Source organism: Tupaia chinensis, unplaced genomic scaffold (assembly GCF_000334495.1).
Source record: "Tupaia chinensis unplaced genomic scaffold, TupChi_1.0 Scaffold000088_1, whole genome shotgun sequence".
In the NCBI taxonomy this organism is placed as follows: Eukaryota; Metazoa; Chordata; class Mammalia; order Scandentia; family Tupaiidae; genus Tupaia; species Tupaia belangeri.
In genome coordinates this window covers 6,895,136-6,915,502 of record NW_006159550.1, presented here as the reverse complement: position 1 = coordinate 6,915,502, position 20,367 = coordinate 6,895,136, and the positions used below count along the sequence as shown (strand labels likewise).

The following is a 20,367-nucleotide window of genomic DNA, read 5'->3' as shown; positions in this document are numbered from 1 at the left end:
TTTTCGCTATAGGACGCGTGCGCTCGCCAGACAGACAGAGAGAGACAGAGAGACAGAAAGCGAGAAATCACCCCCCAGGAGGGATGGTCACACCACAGTCCCTTCTCCTCCATCCTCCTCTTGGGATCTTGGGCACGCACGCACACACGCCTGGCGTGAGTTCTAAGCCACCAGGTCTGGGACGCGAACTGGTTGACTACGTGGGAGTCCAGCAACATAGCCATTACGCTAACTGCTGGTTCCTGAAGTCATTATTTTTTGATACTACAGATTTAAGAAGTGACCCAGAAAACAGGCTTTAAAAGCAACCTCTCCCTCCCACTTCCGTTTTGACCCCAAGCAAAGGACCAGATTAAGAGAGCTCTCAGTTGCAGGAACACTGATGCCGGATCCTCTGCCAGATCAGATTAGGGGAGCTCACCCCCCAGCAAGCGCGGACTCTGCCGTCGGACTTAATGAGAAAGCGGCATGTGAGTAGCATACTGACGCGGCCGCTCATCAGGAAAGCCACGCAGCCCAGCGAGCACACGCCACGCATGCCAGGGCTGGAGCGGTGCTGGAAAACTGTCGTCACGTGAAAAGGGTCCAAAGACATCCTGCCTGCCTCGAGGTGAGCAGTGGGGACATGGCCCTGGCCTACTGGGACCTGTCTCTGGAGCTGCCGGGGAGGGTGCTGGGCCTTCCACCCCGTGACCTGCCAGGGTGCAGCTGTGTCACCCTGGGCTTCCAAACGGGTCAGACTGCGGCTTCTTCCCTCTGGAAGCACCCCCCACCTGCCCCACGAAGCCTTTACGTGCTGTGCCCCCCTTTGGCAAGCTGGGGGAGCCTGGAGACCCCTTCTCAGAATAACGTTTCTAAATGCGAAGAATGAAACACCTAAGGGTTACAGAGAAAACCAGCTCCCTCGAAATCAAATGTCACAGTCATGAAAACATTTGGGGGTGGATGGTGGTGCAGTGGTACCCAGCCCTCAGGGCGCCTGGGAAGCTCCAGGTTCCCAGGAGACGTCTCCGAGCAGACCAGGCAAGCGCGTGCCATGGTCCGAGGCGGGCTGGGGCTTCGGGGTGTGCTGAGCCATGAAGACTCTACTGGGGGCCTTGTCCTCCCGCCTCTCCCTCATGGAAGGAGAAAATACACAAGAAGTTTTTCAAATATTTCAAGCCGGCCTACGTTAGTGCACGTCCCTTCTGACTCTGTTAAACCGCACGGCCCAGTGTGGGTCCAGTCACTTGGGCTGGGAAGTGTGGGCGGCTGGGAAGGACTTCCAAGGCAGCTGCTCCTCAGGTCTCGCAGACTCGGCTTTGCGCGCTCCCTGCGGACGCCGATGGAGCCCAGTCGGCGAGGTCGTGCCTAGCAGTGAAAGATGAGAGGTGCAAAGTGACGCCCGGCCCCGCCCCAGCCCCCACACCAGCACGTGTGCGCTCCACAATACATACGTGCTGGGTTCTCACGATACACGCAGAGGAGGTCTTTCCACACAGATGTGTGTGCCGTGCGTATATTTGTATCTACATCTGTCTATCACGACAGCTCACGGGGTCTTTGGGAGCCTCCTTTTTTTTCTTTTTAGAGAGATTTTTGCTATAGGGCACGTGCGCTTACTGGAGAGACAGACAGAAAGTGAGGAATCTGCCCCCGTGGGGGTGGCCATGCTGCAATCTCTTCTCCGTCCTCCTTTTAGAAGTTTGGGCTCGCATGCACATGCACATGCACCCAGCGTGAGCTCCAAGCTGCCAGATCTGGGACTCAAACCACGGTTGGCCATGTGAGAGTCCAGTGCCTTAACCACGATACCCCCTGCCGGCCCCAGCCTCCTTGACTAAAAATAAAAAATTATTCATTTCTTCAGAAAGAGGGGGGCTCCAACAGAGTCTTCACACCATGGCCTTGGGGCACACGCCTGGTGTGTGGGAGGTCCCAGGAAGTTGGCCAGGGGCCACTGTGCTGCCCGGGTCACCTCCGGGCTGGGTCGCAGGACATCCAGTGCCACGTCTGGGGCACGTTTACGCTTTTGCTGACGATGTCACTGCTGAGTGGTCTCCGAGCGGTCTCCGCATGTGCCAGGCTGTCACGGCCTTACCGAGAACACGGGTCAGGGAAGCTTCGTGAAGGCCTGAGTGCGGCTGCTGGCTCTGAGCTCACTGAGAGAGAGCGTCTTAGTAAATGCAGTGTCTTCAAACGAAGCACACGGACAGCCGAGTGTGAGCAGGTGACGGGCATGCGGGCTCTGAGCCTCACCCTGCGAGCGTGTCCCAGAGCTGTGGCTCTGCGGGGCTAGATCAGGCTGATGGCCACGTCACAGGGTGTGTGGGGGAATGACACCCCACCCCCGTGGCCGATGTGGACGTCTTACCGAGTGTCTTCAGACCGGCAGGGAGTGTGCACTGAGGAGCACCTTCGCACCGGTGCCAGGGCTATCTCGCTTCCATTCACCGTGGGAGGAAAGCGGGGTTTGAGTGGGATGGCAGTGAGGACGGAAGTTCCCACTCACATTTGCAGGTACCCTCAATCCCGGATCCCTGAGAACCCCATGTAAGAAGGCCTTCCGGTGGGTTAAAGTAGGAGACCCCAGGGGTGCGGGTCCTGCTTCGTTGTGTATGGGACAAATCTTGTGAATTTTGAGCTTATCTGTTTTTGCTGGGGGGCCTGAGAACATTTTTTATCGGGGCCTGACCAGGGGCATTGCAGGGGTAATGCTGGAGGCCGTGGGAAGACTCCAGGTGGGCGCCCGACTGCAGGACGGCCCGGGGAATGTGGCATGAGCACCACGGAGGGTAACTATCTCTTTCAGGAAATAAATGAAATAAAAAACTAAAACAAAACAAAACAAAACATTTTCCTTCAGGGTTTGAATCCAAAGGGCCTAATCCCATATGAAAATTGCCCAGGGCTGGCCTCGGAGCCCAGTGGCTAAGGGGTCCATATCCCTGTCACTCACTGCAGTTCAAGGTCCAGCCTGGAGTCTTGAGGAACATGCCAGAGAGGGAGTTAGCGCGGGTGGTCCTCACACCGCAGCCCCCCGGGCCGTCCTGCAGTCGGGCAGTGTCACGGGCACCCCCTGCGAGCCCGGCAGACTCGGGCGCCCACCTGGAGTCTTTCCGCAGCCTCCAGCATCACCGGCAGCGTGCACCTGGCGGATCCCAGCAGGGTGGAAGGATGAGGAGAAGGGTTGGTGGCATGACTGCAGCCACTGGGGGCGCCTTCTCCCCTCTCCCTTTCTCCCTTCTGGTGAGTGCACGTGTCCCCTGGAAGGCCCGGGGATCAGGGCTCACAACTCAGGACTGAACACCCTTGTCCTCCCACCTAAGCCTGCTTAGGGTAAGGAACTGGCTGATTCTTCTCCAAGGGTGTGCCAGGGGTCAGGTGACCTGGGCTCACGGGACCCAGCCCTGGATTCCTGACTGTGTCCAGAGGTGGGTGAGGGAGGGGACACAGCAGAAGGCTGTGCAGCCGGGTTATCCGGTTCCTGTGTGTGTACAGCCATGGCGACCCCGAGCGGGACTGGACGGTGAGTCTTCGATCATTTGCATCCGAAGCAGAAGACAGGGCCCTTCCCAGTTGGGAAACGCCCTCCAGTCCACACCGATGGGAGCTGGAGAGTGGGAGGCTCCTCTGAGCGTCCACGATGACACGGTTCATTTTTCTGCCCTTTCTATAGAGATGACGTCATGGTCATTATTTTAAGGAAAAGATATCAGATTTTGCAGCTAAAGAATATGAAGAAATCTTATAAAGACAAAGAGGTCGTTTTCCTGACTTTGTGGGGCTCACTGGTCAACTCGTCACAATTTGGGATTTGCGGCGTCTGTTCTTACACTATGTACTTGGGTCTGTCCTTCAGTTAGCGTCTGTCTTTAAGGTGGGCCCACAGGACCTGGGACCTGCACTGTCTCTGCTTGGAGGAGCTCCTGGCAGGCTTCCTGGGGAGCCCGAGCAGGCTGAACCACCTTTGAGAGCTGGGGTCAGTCCCTGGCACTCAGGGACCCTGGGCAGATTGCCACGCAGCACCGGGTTTCCGGGGGAGCTTTTCCAGCCCCTCCTGCAACAATCCATTGTGGGAGGCACGACACACCCCTGCCAGGGATGGGGTAAAATGCTTTATTACAGGTTACTCAGGGACAGCTGTAAGGGAAGGGGTCCTGGAGTGCGAGCCGCACGGAGTCATTCTGGCGTGGCCAGGACTGTGCAAAGATGCTGCCAGAGGGTGCTTTGGGCCCCGGGCACGGCAGCCCCAGTAGGGTCCCCGGTCCGGCCGCAGGCTGTCCGCACAGCGCTCCCTGCTCCCCGTCGGCATGCCTGCTGAGATGCTCAGTGTCCCCCTTGGTCGCCAAACACCTTTTCAATCTGGGGGTTGAAGGGATTCTCCTTCCCGAGGACCTGGGGCCACTGAAGCTGCACCTTCCTCCAGAAGTGATCCGCCAGCAGCAGCGAGGCCACCTGCGGAGAGCCAGCACACAGGACTGAGCTGGGGACGGGGCTCGCCAGGGGCTCTCTTGTCCCAGAAGGGGACTCTGGGACAGCGCCCACCCAGGTTGTGGGAGTGGTTATGGCTGGCCACAGTCTGGAGTCCTCCATTTTCCCACTTCATACGCCGATTGTTTTTGCAGTCACGAGTCACTTAATGACGAGACTCGTTCCAAGAAACGCGTGGTGAGGTGTTCTCGTCACAGTGTGACCTCCACAGGGAGTGCTCACACAGGCCTGGATGCCGAGCCCTCCGTGCTCGGCCGTGGGGTGTGGCCATGCGCTTCTACAGGACCCTGGTGTACCTGATCTGTCGCCCACCAAACAGCGGTAAGCGGTCTGTGGCTGTATTTTGCAATAAAACTAGAACTCTTTAGTAAAACCACCATAAAAAACAAACCCTAAACAATAATTACCTTTGTGTAATCTTTTTTTTTTTTTTTTGGAGAGGTTTTCGCTATAGGGCACGTGCGCTCGCCAGACAGACAGAGACATAGAGACAGAAAGCGAGAAATCACCCCCCAGGGGGGATGGTCATGCCGCAATCCCTTCTCCTCCATTCTCCTCTTGGGATCTTGGGCATGCACGCACACGCGCCCGGCGTGACTTCTAAGCCACCAGGTCCGGGACGCGAACTGCGGTTGACTATGTGGGAGTCCAGCGACATAGCCATTATGCTAACTGCTGGTTCCCACCTTTGTGTAATCTTTGTAAAGAATAAATGTAATTCAGAGAAAAATTGTGTAGGTTTTACCAAAAACTTATAATGACTTGATACTTTTTTCTTTTCTTTTTTTTTTTTTTTGAGACAGATTTTTTCTATAGGACATGTGCACTTGCCAGAGAGACAGAGACACAGAAAGCAAGAAATTATTCCCCAGAGGGGTTGGCCACACTGCATGCAATCCCTTTTCTTCCATTCTCCTCCTGGGATCTTGGGCATGAACACACATGTGCCCAGTGTGATTTTCAAGCTGCCGGGTCCAGGACTCACACCTCAGTGGGTCGTGTGGGAGTCCAGTGATGTGACTGCGCCCTCTGCTGGACCCTTTCTTAAAAGTGTGCTTGCAGGAGAGAGACAGAGAAGGTGAGAGGCCAAGTGAGAAATCATCCCCTGGGGGAAGGGCCGCCACAGTCCCTTAAAGAAGGGGTCGATTCTCCTCCTGGGGTTTTGGGGGCTCCGGGACTGCGGGCTCCCGTTCACTCGCCCTCAGGGAGCGGCCCCTCTTCCCCTTTGAAGCAGTTCTTAGCCCTGCCCATGGGACTCCCTTCAGGGGAGGGCGGGCTGTAGTCCCCTTCAGGCCCCTGAGGTGATTGGCCACCCTGGTGACCTGGCTGGCCATGGAGACTGTGGCCTCGGGGTGCCCCGGGTGTGCTCAGGTCTGTCCCCTGGTCACCAGCCTCACCACCGTGCCCAGTCCCGGGGATGGCTGAGGGCAGAGGCTCGTCGCCCCTGTGGAGGACTGGCCTTGGAATCCTGGAAGTGGCAGAACCCTCCTGGTCTTTTCCTTTTCTTAGTCTAAGGGGCGTCAGGAGCAAGTCCAGCTTGTGAGGGTCAAAGTGGAGCTTCTCTGCTTGAAGTCCAGGCAGAGGGGTGAGGCGTGGCCTGGGAGGGACTCCCGGCGCCAGAACAGAGCTCCGCGAAGGGCCCTGGGAGTCCCAGGGGACAGCCCCGCTGCGTCGTGAAGGGGCTGCTTTGCTCTCACAGTGTCCTCTCGAGAAGGACCCAGAGAGAGGAAGGTTCTCACAGATCTCACTTGCAGAATCTTCGTGGGACGTTCAGAACTCGGTATTTCCAGCCTTAAGGAGGCCGCACACCCCCCTGTGCGTCGGCCGCTGGAGAGCACAGGTCCCCACGTGCCCTTGCTGGTTTCTCAGGGCTGCCCGGAACACGACCCACAAGCGGGACACCAAGTCAGCAATCTGGGCCCGTGTGCTCGTGAGAGAGAGCGAGCGTGCGACCAGGCGCCCCAGCCCGCCCCTTCGGGCAGGTCACGCTGCAGGCCCCCCTGCTCCGTTCCCATCCTGTAAGGATTCGGACAGGTGCACACGCGCTCGGAGCGTTCAAGCCACCAGGGCCCTGCTCGGCCCGCGGCCTGCCACGCGGGAGCGGCTTCTCCACGCGCAGCACCTGCTCCAGGGCGGGCCGGTGTAACTTCGGCCCCGTTTTCCTCTTCTCCGAACAGCCACTTCATTGTTAATCGGATCTTCTATTACACACACTGCATCACTGCCGTTTTCTTCCGGGTGCCAGGCGGCGGGTGCAGGGCAACTGCACAGTGCCACGCGGGCAAGGTCCTGGGTCTGTGATCGGGGCCCCCGAGCACGCCAGATGTGCGTGTGCCCGTGAGCTAGGGCTGGCGAGACGGGGTGGACCACGTAAGGGGGACCTGCCAGGGAAGCCTGACTGTTTCCCTTCCTCACGGAACACATAAATAAGTAAATACACACAAAAATCTTTTCTGGAACAAGACAGGGTAAAAACAAACACACACCGCATAAGGGTACACAGAGTACGCGGCAGCCCTGCCGCCCGCGAGGCTGTGCTCACCTCGTTGGGGTGGAATCCGTCCACGGGTTCGATGAGCTGCCAGGGCTGCCCGCCTCTCTTCCGCCACTCCTCTGTGACTGCAGGGCACACAGACAGGGGTCAGAAACGTCACAAGCCAGGGTCGACGCCCGAGGGCAAGGGCCAGGGGGGAGGGCGTTAGAGCCGCCCCCCACCCTCCCAGGCTCCTGCTATCCGGCCTGGGCTGGCTCGGAGCTGTGAGCTGGGCTGCGGGTGTCTGAGCAGGAACGACCTTCTCGTGGCGATTTCTCCCAAGCTTGGGAAAACGAGCCCTAGAATATCCTGCGCCAGTGTAGCCCTACTGTGTGTGCGTGTTTATGTCTATGTCTATTCGTATGTAATTCTGCTCTAGGGCATGTGTTCACCAGTGAGACAAAGAGCGGCAGCATGAGACAGCACGCCCGCGGGGGTGGCCACACCGCAGTCCCTCCTCCTCCATCCTCCTAGGCTCTTGGGCACGCATGCACACATGCCTAGAATGTTTTTCCAGCTGCTGGGTCCAGGACCCGAACTGCGCTGTTGGTCGTGAGGGATCTTGCTGTCTCAACCACCATGCCACTGGCCAGCCCTCGTTTTCAGTGATGCCAGAACAGCACTGCAGGTGGGGAGGGACTGCAGCGTGGCCACCCAAGGGAGGGTAGTCACCTCCCCTCTCATTGTCTCTCAGGCTCCCTCTCGCTGTCTCTCTGTCTCTCTGGTGAGTACATGCACACTATGGCAGAACTGATGAGTAAGACATGAAACACCGTCTTGCATAGATGCACAGCAAGCCCGGGGGCTGACCCAGATCACGCGGGTGTCCTTTGACCCAGTAGGGTAGGCGGTCTTTTCTGTTTTTGCAGGAGGGCATGCACATGTGCTGGTCTGAGAGCATCCCCACGCGGGGCCTGGCCACGCTGCAATCCTTTTCCCTCCAATTCTGTCACATCGGGATCTTGGGCACAGCTGTGTGCCTCGTGTGCGGCTGACGGGGCTGGGATGGAACCCTGGTCATCTATGTGGGATCCAGCTTCCTCTGCAGTGCCTACTCACTGCTCAGTGGGGCTGGCCCAGAAAGCCTCTTACAGCGCTCTGACTCTCCGTGTGTGTACAGAAGAATGAGTGACAAGTTAAATCAAATCTCGTAACTTTAATGGCCAAGAAAAAAATCTAGGAAAGAATTATAGTGATCACAAGATCTGAAAATCCGCAGTGTAAAGCGGATTCACGCTGGTTAAGGAAACACAATTGAATCAAGATCGTGTTTCTTGAGAGAAGAGTCTCCCAGGAGCTCAGGCTTCGAAAGGTCAGACTTGCTAACACTCGAGCTTCCCCGAGTGTGATTCAAGGTTGGCACCTAGGCTGGAAGTTATTCTAGGCGGTTTCCATTTTGGTTTGAATTTTACGTGTGTTACTCACAGACTAAAAACTACGGCCCTTAGCGAAAGGAAGAGGAGTTGCTAGTCATCTTCGTGGGAAGAAGAGACAACTTCAATCATCAGATTATGACTATTTTCACAAGGAGAGGGGACGGTCATTCCCTTCTGCTCCCCCTGTTGGCCTCAGCAGTCCCAGAACTGGGATTCTGAGAGGAAGCTCAGGAGCGAAAGCATACAGGAAAAGGGGCCGTTTACTTGCTAAGCGTGAGGGAGCAGAGCTGAGCCCTGGCTGGGGGCAGCGGGAGGGTCCCCTCTTGAGTGTCACCATGCCCCAGCAATCCTATGATGTCAGCGATAGTGCGTCCACGGCCTTCTTCCTGCTCCAGCTCCCATCCTCCCCTAACTGACTTGGCACACAAGATCCGACAGCAGGTACTCAAAGAGTCTGTCGGGAGGTGCCGACCACAGCCCATCCATTCCCAGTGGGAAACGCGTTTTTCTCACGCCATCGCTGTGTCTGTAGGGCTGCTGGTCACAGCGTCTGGGCAGCCCTCGGGGCTGTAGAACTCACAGGTAGCTTCGGTTGTCCACAGGCAGTTCAGGGGGTGTTCAGTCTTGTGACAGGTGCTAGGCAGAATGCCACCCCCCTGCCCACCTTTCATCTCAGGATGAAACTCTGCTTCCCTGGGAGAAATGCAACACCAGACAGGGTCTTCGCCTCAGGGCTAACTGGGTGGTGCAAGCCTTCCAAGGGCCAGGCTGGGAAAACTGCTCTCTCTCCTCCCTGGGCCATAATTCAGAGTACCAGGTCATCGGAAAAGCCAGGATACATTTTTACATAGGAAAACAGAAAAATATGTCATGACTTTTCCGGTGACCCGATAGGTAAGTGGATTCCTGTTTGTCCCTCAGAAAATGGGCATTAAACGTCTCCGAGGAGCATGGACGGTCCGTGGGGTTTGAACGGCCATCTTTCTGGGGGCAGAGGCTGCCAGGGCAGAGAGCTAGCAGGTCCCGTCTCCCCTCTAGTGACGGGTCCTCGACTGCAGCTTGCTCCATCAGCAGGACGTGAAATCGTGGACTTGCGTGTCATGGGAAACGACCTTAGTGAGCACTTGTCAGCGCAAGTACAGCGCCGAAGCGAGAGGAGGGGTGCGCTGACCCCGAAGACTGCAGATTCCCTGGGCGCTGCAGGGCTCTGGTCCCTGATGAAGGGGACCACCGTGACAACGGGCTGCGTCTCCTCCACGCGGTGCTGGAAGGAACACCACATAACCCACAGCGTGCTCGGTGATGGGAGCGGCTGGACGTTGAAGTGGACTAAGCATTTATGACCCGTCTACACGGCCCTGGAAGCGTGTAGGAGTTACTTTACATACGCTGATGAGGATGGGCGGGGGTGCCAGTGAGCGGCTGGTTTTTTCCCGCGGAGGTCAGGTGTGCCACACGCAGCCCTGTTTCTGTTCTGCTACCCCCCAGAAGGGAAACGAGAGAGACTTTTGCTATAGGGCATGTGCGCTTGCCAGAAAGACAGAGACAGAAAGCAAGAAATCCCCCCCAGGGGGGATGGCCAAGCTGTAATCCCTTCCTTCTCCTCCAATCTCCTCTCGGGATCTTGGGCATGCACGCACATGCACCGGGCATGAGTATAAGCTGCCGGGTCCGGGACTTGAACTGCGGTCGGCCACATGGGAGTTCAGTGACATAGCCATTATGCTAATTGCTGGTCCCTGCTGGTCCCTTATTTTAAGCATGGCAGGAGATTACAAAGAAGGAGAAGCCTTGAGCTGGGGGTGGGCATCGCCGAGCAGGCAGACACTCCTGGGAGCTTCCGGCCACGCCGACGTGGTTCCAGCTAGGTCTAGCTACGCTTTCACTTTTTACTGCACTCGCTGCTCCTGTGAGAACCGGGGCTGCTGAGGCTCTGCTCCCAGGTGAGCTGGTGCTCTTCGCCGCTGGGTCGAGGGGAGGGCTCTCCTCTCGACGCCTCCGTGGAGCAAAGAGCTGCTCAGTGTGGGAGTTTGTCAAAGTCAAATTGGGGTCGTTTGTGTCAGCTGTGCCTAACCCAAGGCGGGAAGGCCACGGAGGGAGTGTTTTCTCACGCCGGCGTGCCTGATGACAAGCCTGCTCTTCCTACAACTCGGGCAGAACTGCAGCCGTGCATACGGACCACTGCGACCCGGCGACAGCCCCTGCTGAGTCTGCGTACGACCGTGCACTAACGCCGCACTTGGAGTAAGCCTGGGAGCCAAGGTAGCCGTCCCCGGACACTGGCAGAAGCCCCTCCCTGCCCCCTGCTCGTGGCTCTGCCTCTAAGCCCTGCTTGAGGGCCGTAAGGACTTGGTGCCCTGGCCAGGGCACCCTGGCTATGCCCGCCGGGCAGCGTGCTGGACTGCAGCCCTCCAATCTGGCTCACACCCTTTGCCTCACAGTTTATTACTGTTACTATTTTAGGTTGGCATCTGTCTCTAACAACTGCATTCCAGCACTGACCCAGCTCCTGGCACGTAGCAGGACTTCGCGAAACATCCGAGGACTGACTGATCGAACCGTCCCGGACACCTCAGAACTCCACGTGTGGAACTGTCACGGCGTACGGGTGGCTGTGGGCTCCTCACGGCGGGCTCTGGCGGGGGAGGGCCCGTGCTCTGCATCGGTCACCAGCTCTGGGGTGTGCTCTGTGCTTTCCCAGAAGCACACGCTGATGGCTAGGATGTGGGGACACGCTCTTTCCTGGTCCTGGCAATGTCCCCATCCCCACACAGCACGTAGGGGATGCAACGCCATGTCACATGACCATCACAGATGCGCCAGGTAGACATGGCACCCTCATTTCCAGGTCTGGAAAGGGGAGTTTTATAAATGTTCAGAGTGGGGCCACCAGGTGGCATGGTGGTTGGGGCACTGGACTCCCACATGGTCGACCACGGTTCCAGTTCTGGACACGGCAGCTTGAAACTCACACTGGGCACACGTGTGCGTGTCTGAAGTCCCAGGAGGAGGATGGAGGAGAAGGGACTGTGGTGTAGCTCTCCCCTGGGGGGTGATTTCTCACTTTCCCTCTCACTCTCCTGTCTCTCTGGCAAGCACACATGCCCTATGGCAAAAACTTTAAAAAGAAAAATGTTCAGAGACTTCCCAGAGTCCCAAAGATCATAAATGACAGAACTAGAACTCACTCTGGGATATAAAAATCCCATGCGAATGCTAGCCATTATTATATTTTTAATAACTTTATATTCAAGGTTGGCGATGCTCAAAGATCACTCGGAGGGTGCTTGTTTATACCAGGATTCATTAATGAGCCTTCGGCTCTGCATTTTAATGAGAGGTTATTTATCAAAATGTCTCTCCCCATGAGAGAAACGTGTATCGCTGAGGCAGGAAGCCCAGTTAAGGGAGATGACTGCCGTAGAAGAGAGTTCGGATTTGGAGCTCTGGAGCCTCAGTGCGAAGCGTGTCAGCTAATGCACTGTCTGATCATTCGTGAGGGCCATCTGCTCCAGGCCAGATGCTGGGGCTGGGGTGTGGCGGGACAGAGGAGAGACCTCCCTCCTCTGCACACTGCAGAGCGTTTCCCTAGCAGCCTCTCAGCTGGCAAGCCCCAGGGGGCTTTTCTCTGGTGTAAAAGCCACTTAGCCATGAAGATACAGCTGGCAGGATTACAGCGGGCAACGGACCGTGCTGAGTCCAGGCGTGGCGAGGAAGGCAGGAGCTGCCCTGATTTCGCCACTGAGTCCTCCGTTGGCTCACGCGCTAGAAAGTTCTGTACCGGGCTAGGAAGTTGGGACATGGGAGCTCGCTTGGCCACAGGCAAGCTCTCGGGTCCCGCTCTTGGAGATGCTGCCTGGGTTCCCGGTGGCGGGGCCCGAGAGTTCGCACGGCTGCTGTGGCTGGGGTCGCTCATGGCCATGCCTGCGTTCTGCAGCCGGTGGGTAACCTGGCACTGCTCACGTGGCCAGCACAGACAGGTGCTTCCACTGGCCTGCGGGCTCCCAGCCCAGAACTGTTTCCCAAAGGTCTCTGGCTCTATTGTTTCAGCGATTCTTTGTTTTGTTTTTAAGATTTTGCTACCGGGTGTGTATGCTCGCCAGAGAGAGAAGGTGAGAAAGGAAAGTGAGAAATCACGCCTCAAGGGAGATGCCGCATGGCAATCCCTCCTCCGTTCTCCTCTCTTGGGATTTTGGGCATGCATGCACATGCACCTGGCATGGTTTTCAAGCTGCTAGGTTGGGGACGCAAGCCACGGTTGGCCACGTGGGAGCTTAGCACCTTAAGCACACGCTACCTGCTGACTCCCTTGCTCCGGGGATTCTAAAATGCTGGTGAGGTAAGGAGGTAAGGCCAAGCCCCACCTTTCCTCGCTCATGGCCATGCCTGCGTTCTGCAGCCGGTGGGTAACCTGGCACTGCTCACGTGGCCAGCACAGACAGGTGCTTCCACTGGCCTGCGGGCTCCCAGCCCAGAACTGTTTCCCAAAGGTCTCTGGCTCTATTGTTTCAGCGATTCTTTGTTTTGTTTTTAAGATTTTGCTACCGGGTGTGTATGCTCGCCAGAGAGAGAAGGTGAGAAAGGAAAGTGAGAAATCACGCCTCAAGGGAGATGCCGCATGGCAATCCCTCCTCCGTTCTCCTCTCTTGGGATTTTGGGCATGCATGCACATGCACCTGGCATGGTTTTCAAGCTGCTAGGTCTAGGACTCAAACCATGGTCAGCCATGTGGGAGTCCAGCAAAACCCCTATGCTGCTGGGTCCAGGATTCAAATTGGGCAGTTGGGGGACCAGCAGGTGGTGTTCTGGTTAAGGCACTGGATACTCCCACATGGCAGACCATGGTTTGAGTCTCAGGCCTGGTGGCTTGCTTTCTCACTTTCCCTCTCTCTCTGTGTCAAATTAAAATAAATGAATGAATAAATTTAAAAAAATTGAGCAGTTGGCCATGTGGGATCCAGCACCTTAACCTCTATGCCACCTGCTAGACCTCCATAACCTATTTCTTGGGCTCCCAGCCCAGAACTGTTTCCCAAAGGTCTCTGGCTCTATTGTTTCAGCGATTCTTTGTTTTGTTTTTAAGATTTTGCTACCGGGTGTGTATGCTCGCCAGAGAGAGAAGGTGAGAAAGGAAAGTGAGAAATCACGCCTCAAGGGAGATGCCGCATGGCAATCCCTCCTCCGTTCTCCTCTCTTGGGATTTTGGGCATGCATGCACATGCACCTGGCATGGTTTTCAAGCTGCTAGGTTGGGGACGCAAGCCACGGTTGGCCACGTGGGAGCTTAGCACCTTAAGCACACGCTACCTGCTGACTCCCTTGCTCCGGGGATTCTAAAATGCTGGTGAGGTAAGGAGGTAAGGCCAAGCCCCACCTTTCCAGAAGGCCCCCCTCTGAGAGCTGCTAGCTGTCCAGTGAGGCAGGAGCAATCCCACCAGGCCGCCACCCGCTGGTTTATGAGCACGTTGCCAGACAGGCCCTGTTCTGCTGGCGGCGTTTACGCTCCGTCAATACCGAAACCAAGCAACTTACTTTCTTGGAAGGCAAAATCCATGTAGAAAAGATTGAGGTTCGTAAATCTCTCGCTGTCTGCAATTCTCTCCAGAGTCTTGGAGAGTTGCTTCGCTCTCTGAATACAAAAGAAACGAGGAGGATTCCGTGAGACATGGGCTTGGACTTCAGCAGACAATTCAGGCAGGACAAAGAAACGGACCCTCGGCCCTGCTCCCCTCTCCTCGCCCCGACCACCGCCGGCAGAGAGCGGCCCGCACGTTAAACTCTGTTCAGCACAAGTGGCCGATGAATGGGTGAAAATTGCTCACTGGGAGTCAGAGCTGTGTAAATCACAGCTGTAAGTTGCCACTTTCTCCCGTGGCATTGACGCAGGGTGAGCAGCCACGATCATGGCGAATGGTTCGACCTCTGTAGGGGCAACCCGGCCCTCCAGATCAAACCCCTGCACACGGCCTGCCCTCTCACCCACAGTGTGCCTAGGACTGCACCTGGAGGAGGCGGAGTTGTATGCAGAGGCGTGCTCCTCATACACGTGCTTTTTCATCACGATGCGATTTATCGATTGATCGCAGTGAAAGATGAAAACAAACCATATGCCCAACACTGAGGGGTGAATTAATCAAGGCATGGTCAGACGTGTGTCTTTAAACATGGTTACAACTTTGTGATACGAAGAAGCAACGTGTGAACATTGGAAGACGTGAAAGAGCACCGGATGCTCCCACTGTGGATGCACGACCCAAATATCTCCCTGTGGAAGCGAAACTGGAAAGACGACACATATATTAACTTCCGGCGGGAGAATACTGAAAGATTTTTGCTACTATTGTGTGATTTTCTTTTGTTGTGTGCTCACTAAGTTTTTTAATTAAAATATATTTCTTTTGTTAAAAAAAGATGAAGTAAATCTTATACAAAGATTTTTTTTTTTTCCATTTCTTAAAGAATTGCAAACCAGGGGCTAGCAGATGGCCTGGTGGTTAAGGTGCTGGACTCCTACACGGCCAACAGTGGTTTGAGTCCCAGACCTGGCAGCTTGCTTTCTCATTCTCTCTCTCTCTCTTTGGTCAAATTAAAAATAATAATAATAATAATAGCATTAAATAAAATTAAATAAGTGATTTAAATAAGTAATAAATAAAAAGAAGAAAGAATTGTTAACCATTTCGCTTGAGCAATGGATTCCTTCAGAGAAGTGAGGAAGGGCCTTGTAGATTTCAGGAGCACTCCGGTCACTCTCTGGGCTAAGGGGGCTCAGTTCTCTCCCTCCACTGCATGCCTAGGGCCAGCTGTAATGGCTGTCAGTGTGTGTGTGTACACGTGTGCATGCATGAGAGAGACAAGGTCACAGACAGTGACTGCTAAGAGGAACGGGTAAGAGAGAGGTGGGTGGAGACGGGGCACTCCAGTTGTCCTGGCCCCTCAGGCACCCTGCAGTGTGTGCCCAGCTGGGAGACCATCTCCCTGCCAGAACCTGCCTGCAGCAAACAGAAAGAACGACCCAAGATGGTGTCGACAGGCCCCCGGCAGTCCTACCTCTGAAGTGAGGGCCCGTAGCGTCTTGTTGGAAGACATCCAGCCATGGCAAGGGCTGACCTGGGGACAGGGGACAGCACTCCGGTTAGAGGGGAGCCGCCACGGGCCAGGCCGTTGGGCTGAGGCGGGGGCTCACCTGGAGGCAGTTCAGGAAGGCGTAGAGCTGTGCGTACGTCACGTCTCGGTTCAGCTGGCCTGGAAGACAGAGGCAAATGCTGTCAGGCCCAGACGCAGCAACAGTGAGAGACCCTTGGGTGGCCATGGCTCCCCACAGAAGGCTGGCTCCTCCAGGGCCTCCCCGAGCTCCCTGCAGCTCTGCTCCTGAGGGACGGCAATGCTTCCCTGCTTTCTAGCCCTCAGAACTCAGGCCAGGGGATCAGAGAGGGTGCTAGGGCACCTGCTGCCTTGGAGAGCTTTTGCACAGGGCGGAGGGGCAGGTCTCCTCCGGACTTTAGGGGAAGTGACCCGCGTGTCCCTAAGCCCGAAATTGACCAGAGCGCCAGGACACAACCCTGCAGAGCAGGGCTCCTCCTGCCCGTGGTAAGACAGGCCACGCCCCTGTGAGGGGAGGGGCACTCCATGGAAGCTGACCCAGGTCCCAGGCCAAGGCCCCGGCAGGGTGCTCTGAGCATCTGCAGCCCTGACCACGTGGGCTCTGCAGTTCAGGGACCTGCAGGCCTTCAGGGTGCCTTGGTTCGTGGGGTGTGCCCCAGCACAGCCCTGGGGGACCAGCCACCCACGCTGCAGATTCTGAGTCTGAGTCACATGCACCTGGCTGACACTTGGTTCTGGAGCAGATTAGAGCACGCAAGGCCGGCGGGCGAGTGTGGTGCCGGGGCCCCTCTGAGCACCTCCTGTGTCCTGCGACCTGTGGTCATTCCGCCTTCCTGGACACGCCCCGCCTTCACAATGCCACCCCCAGAGGAAAGTCAGCTCCCATGCTGTGACCAACACGAAACCCAGGCCCCCAAGTCTCGGGCAAAGGACCCATGCCACCTCCAGGAGCACGTCCCACTGGCTTAGCAAATCAAGGAGGGTAACAACGCCCGGCCCCGGGCACGGGGAAGAGGAGGTGCCGGGACAGTCCTTCCACTTATCTCCGCTCGGCTGGACTGAAAGGTAGACTCGATTTCCTTGTCATGAGGAAAACTGCACTCTGTGTGGGCGGGTTCGTTAATGTCGTGGTGACCCCCGGCCACCCTTCGGCACCGGCTTCTGCATGGTCACCCTCACACGCGTGCCCGCCCCGCTCTGTCCTGGCTTCGCTGTGGGAGCCTGGTGTGGAGCCCTGAGCTCCTGCTGGCTCAGCCCTCCGGCCCACGAGGCCACTCTCCCGCCTCCGCAGACACCTGAGGAGCTGCGCGAGGGCTTGTGGCTGAGGCTAAGGGAAGAGGGGACTTCTTCCTCACTGGCACTGCCTGCTGGCCACGCCTGAGTTTTCGAGACTTCCCTTTACCCTGCTGTAGTTCTGCACCCTCAGGCTCCGGGGTAAATGCCGGCCCTGCCTTCATGTACATGTGTAGCCATTGCGTCTGACTCTCCAGCCCAAAAGTCTGTCTAGCGAAAAACGATGACCAAGAATGCCCGGGGCAGGGGCAGGGGCAGGGGCAGAAGTAGGGATGTGGAGCAGGAGCAGGGGGGAGGGTGGGAGGCAGGGCTGAGGAACTATGGGTTATGTGTGTGTGTGAATGTACACATGTGTGCATGTGTGCACATGAGTGTGAATGGTGGGGGCCAGGGGGCCTGCCCAGCGAGGGGCCGTCACGGGCTCCCTGTGAGGGTACAGGCAGGCTCTCCCCGGCTGGCTAGGGCGGCGGACTGTCCCAGCGACGGCGAGTTCCTCAGGGCAGGGTCTCAGCATTTGTTTAATGCTGGGCATGTAACTGAGACCCTAGGACCATAAAGCTTAGGACGACGAAGGCCAGCCCCCTCCACGACATCCCATCCGAGCGCACTAAAACCACATTCGTTCAGACGGAGAGTCAGTAGCAGAGCAGGAACTCCGAGGTATTTCAAACGGGGTATTTGGGGCCAGCAGGTGGGGGAGTGGTCAAGGTGCTGGACTTCCTGCGGCACGTCCCAGACCCGGAGGCTTGAACATCGTGCCAGGCGCGTATGTGCACGGCTCAATTCCTGAGAGGAGAACGGAGAAGAGTGCAGCTGGCCACCCCCGGGTGACTTCTCACGTGCCCTCCCTGTCTCTGGTGAGCACATGCTCCATATGGCAAACACCTTGAAAAAATAAAGTCACTTGGTTTCAAGGTTGAGTCACTGGGGCCAGAGGAAGTTGTCGATTCGTGGCAGAGGCCCTTTAAGGGGGACAGTTGCAGAGTTACGTGTAGTCGGCAATTCCTGACTTCTTCTTCTTCTTTTTTAAGTTCATTTGTTCTTGAGAGAGTGGGAGAGAGAAAGGCCCGCAGAGGGAAGCACCCTCCCGAGGTCCCGTGTTGCAGTCCTCTTCCTCAGCCTTCCCTGCCCCCTGGGACTGCCCCGGGAACCAAGCCCTGGCCTCCCACGCGGCTCCCAGCGTGTGCTCTCTGACCTTGCTGTGCCCGGGCCATTTGGGGTGATTCACTGCCGCCTCCCCCTCGGACAGCTCCCAGAACGCTGAGGCTGGCACATGGTCACCGTGCTGCCCCCTCGGCCAGGGCCTGCGTGCCGTGCTCTCTCCGGTGACACTGTCTCTCCTCTCTCTCCTCGTGCCCTCTCACCCCCGCACAGAATCGGTCTTCCCGCCTCATCTCTCGAATGGCTGCCTTCCTTACCAACTGCCACCAGGAAGGCTCAGGGCCGATCCAGCTTGACTTTTCTCGTTGGATCCCACGGCCTGAGACTTGCTTCCCGGCGACTGCTCACAGCCAGCTCTCCCGGCAGCGGTGTCTCCTGGCGGCGACGGAGTGGTGTCCCAGCCCCAGCAGCCAGCCACTGACCCGAGGTGACTTGGACACAGCTGAGGAGGGGTGCGTCGTCACTCCCTTCTCCCTGGCGGGAGCCAGGCGGGGGCCTGTCGGGGCTGGCGCTGATCCGATGCCGTGGCATCCTTGTTTTTGCTGGATGGTCAGGCTGTGCCCCTGCTGTCCCCAGAGGACAGTGGGCAGCAGAGAACGCATCCTCATGAGGGGTCTCCCCTCACCCGCTGCTGCCTGAACTGCTGCCCAATCATTAAGCCAAGTCTGGAGACGATCATTACCAAGGTTCTAGGCTCAGACACAGAGCCTGTCCTGCTTTACACAACCCTTAGCAGAGCCCTGGCAACCGGGCCGGAGTATCTGGCTGCTGAAATAGCCAAGATTTAGAGCCAGCAACCGAACCGTGGAGACTTGGAGGTGTGAGGCTGCCCGCCTCCGCTCGGCCTCACTGCTGGCTCCTGCCTGGCGGGACTGAGGACCACGGACGCGGCTGGGGTGGGAGCGGTACCCTCTCTGCAAGTCCCTCAGCTCAGGAGCTACGAGCCCTGGCGGAGGAGGAGCAGGGAAGCCGGGTGGGTCCCACCTACTTCTCCAGTCTTTCCAGGAAGGACCCCGAGGCTTCATTGATAAATTTATCATTTATTTCCCATGGCAACCAGGCAGCAGGGATAATTCAGGATGTGAATAATTATTTTAAAACATTAAACAAATGTGAGATGATTTCAGATTGCTTCAGTTTCTGTCTTTTCTCAAACTAGTATTGTGTGTATAGAACGAAGCCGGTCCACCTTTTCCTCGGTCCCCCTCGTGTGACGAAGCCTCGTGCAGTGGCCAGAGAGAGGCCATGCAAGGCCAAGCAAAGCCTGGCATGGTTTCTCAGCCGGCACCGCCGGCGTTCTCCAGCATGGGGGGCTGTCCTGCGTATTGCGGGGTGCTCACCGGTACCCCTGGCCTCCTCCACAGGTGCTGCCTGATGACTGGTGTGGCTGGCCTTGGTGGAGGCCCACCGGCCTAGAGAAGCCCCGGAAGTGGACAGTGCTTCCCCATCACCTTGCTTCCTTCCCGTCCTTCCCAGCTTCCATGGAATCGTGGCCACTTGTGGTTAGGTCCGAGGACTGCACGGCACGTGTGAAAGACTTTCTGGAGGCAGTTTAACCAGAGTTCGCGATGGAGATGGGATTCGAAATCAGAAAGCCAGGCAAGCCCTCACTGGTGTGCTCCGCCTCCACCTCCCCTTCCCAGGCCTTCCTCAGCAGGGGAGAAGGGTATGTTGAAGGAACTGCACCTTCTCATACCCGTGGTCCAGAGAAACATTCGTGACCATCACCCGCGTGGTTGCCCATCACGAGTGTGCAGCCGGAATGGGGTGCTCCGGTGGGAGTCACGTAGCTGTCCCTAGGGCCGAGGCCAAAGTCGCGTGAACAGGAGAGGCTTCCCTGGGTGAGGCCCATGTCCACTGGGCACTCGCGTCCATGGTGCCCTGCAGGGACCTAGCGGGAAGTAACCTCGTCTCCTTGGTGGGAGCTGGGGCCCTCCACCTACCGTCATCCTCCCTGGTGGATGGTCAGAGACCCCGCGTTTTCGCTCGTGTGGGAATTTCCTGCAGTGGGAGGGGGGACGTTGGCCTCCACAGGGACTTTGGGAAGAGAACATGGGGAGGCTGAAAACGCAGACCGGAAGTTGTGTGACCAGCAAGCTCTGACGGCCCCAGCTGGGAAACCGTGGTCTCCACGCCCGCCCACTCAGAAGGGCACTGAGAAACGACTTTCAGGCCTTTCTCTTTGAATCACTCCCCTTCTCCTAAGGAATTGCTTGGACCTTCAGCTCACTGTGGCGTGGGGTGTCCTAGGAGCTGGGTGAGGTGGCACCAGGAAAGGGCAGTTCCTTGTGACCATCAGCTAGTTAGCTGCTGTCCACGCAGGGCCGAGGCAGGGTCGCAGGGCTCTCCGGTGATGTCTAACAGGGAGTGTGGCCACTCCCACACTCCCATCCTCTTCCTGCCTCACCGTCCTGCCCTGACACACTT

At 57.1% G+C, this 20,367-nt stretch overlaps 1 protein-coding gene across 3 annotated transcripts in view; it reads right to left on the bottom strand.

Annotated features, from left to right (window-relative positions):
* Positions 1 to 143: 143 nt before the first annotated feature.
* AOAH (acyloxyacyl hydrolase) overlaps positions 144 to 20,367 on the bottom strand; it is a 215,474-nt gene continuing 195,250 nt past the window's right edge. Inside the window, exons 16-20 of one of the 3 annotated variants that reach the window (XM_027769768.1) lie at positions 15,569 to 15,627; positions 15,433 to 15,492; positions 13,915 to 14,011; positions 7,016 to 7,092; positions 144 to 1,350 (exon numbers count right to left, since the gene is read on the bottom strand). In XM_027769768.1, the coding sequence (XP_027625569.1) occupies positions 1,117 to 1,350; positions 7,016 to 7,092; positions 13,915 to 14,011; positions 15,433 to 15,492; positions 15,569 to 15,627 (527 nt within the window). In that variant the 3' untranslated portion in view covers positions 144 to 1,116. Of the gene's footprint in view, positions 1,351 to 4,057; positions 4,438 to 7,015; positions 7,093 to 13,914; positions 14,012 to 15,432; positions 15,493 to 15,568; positions 15,628 to 20,367 lie in introns of those variants that run through there. The other 2 variants (XM_027769767.1, XM_006143018.3) reach the window with 2 other exon arrangements.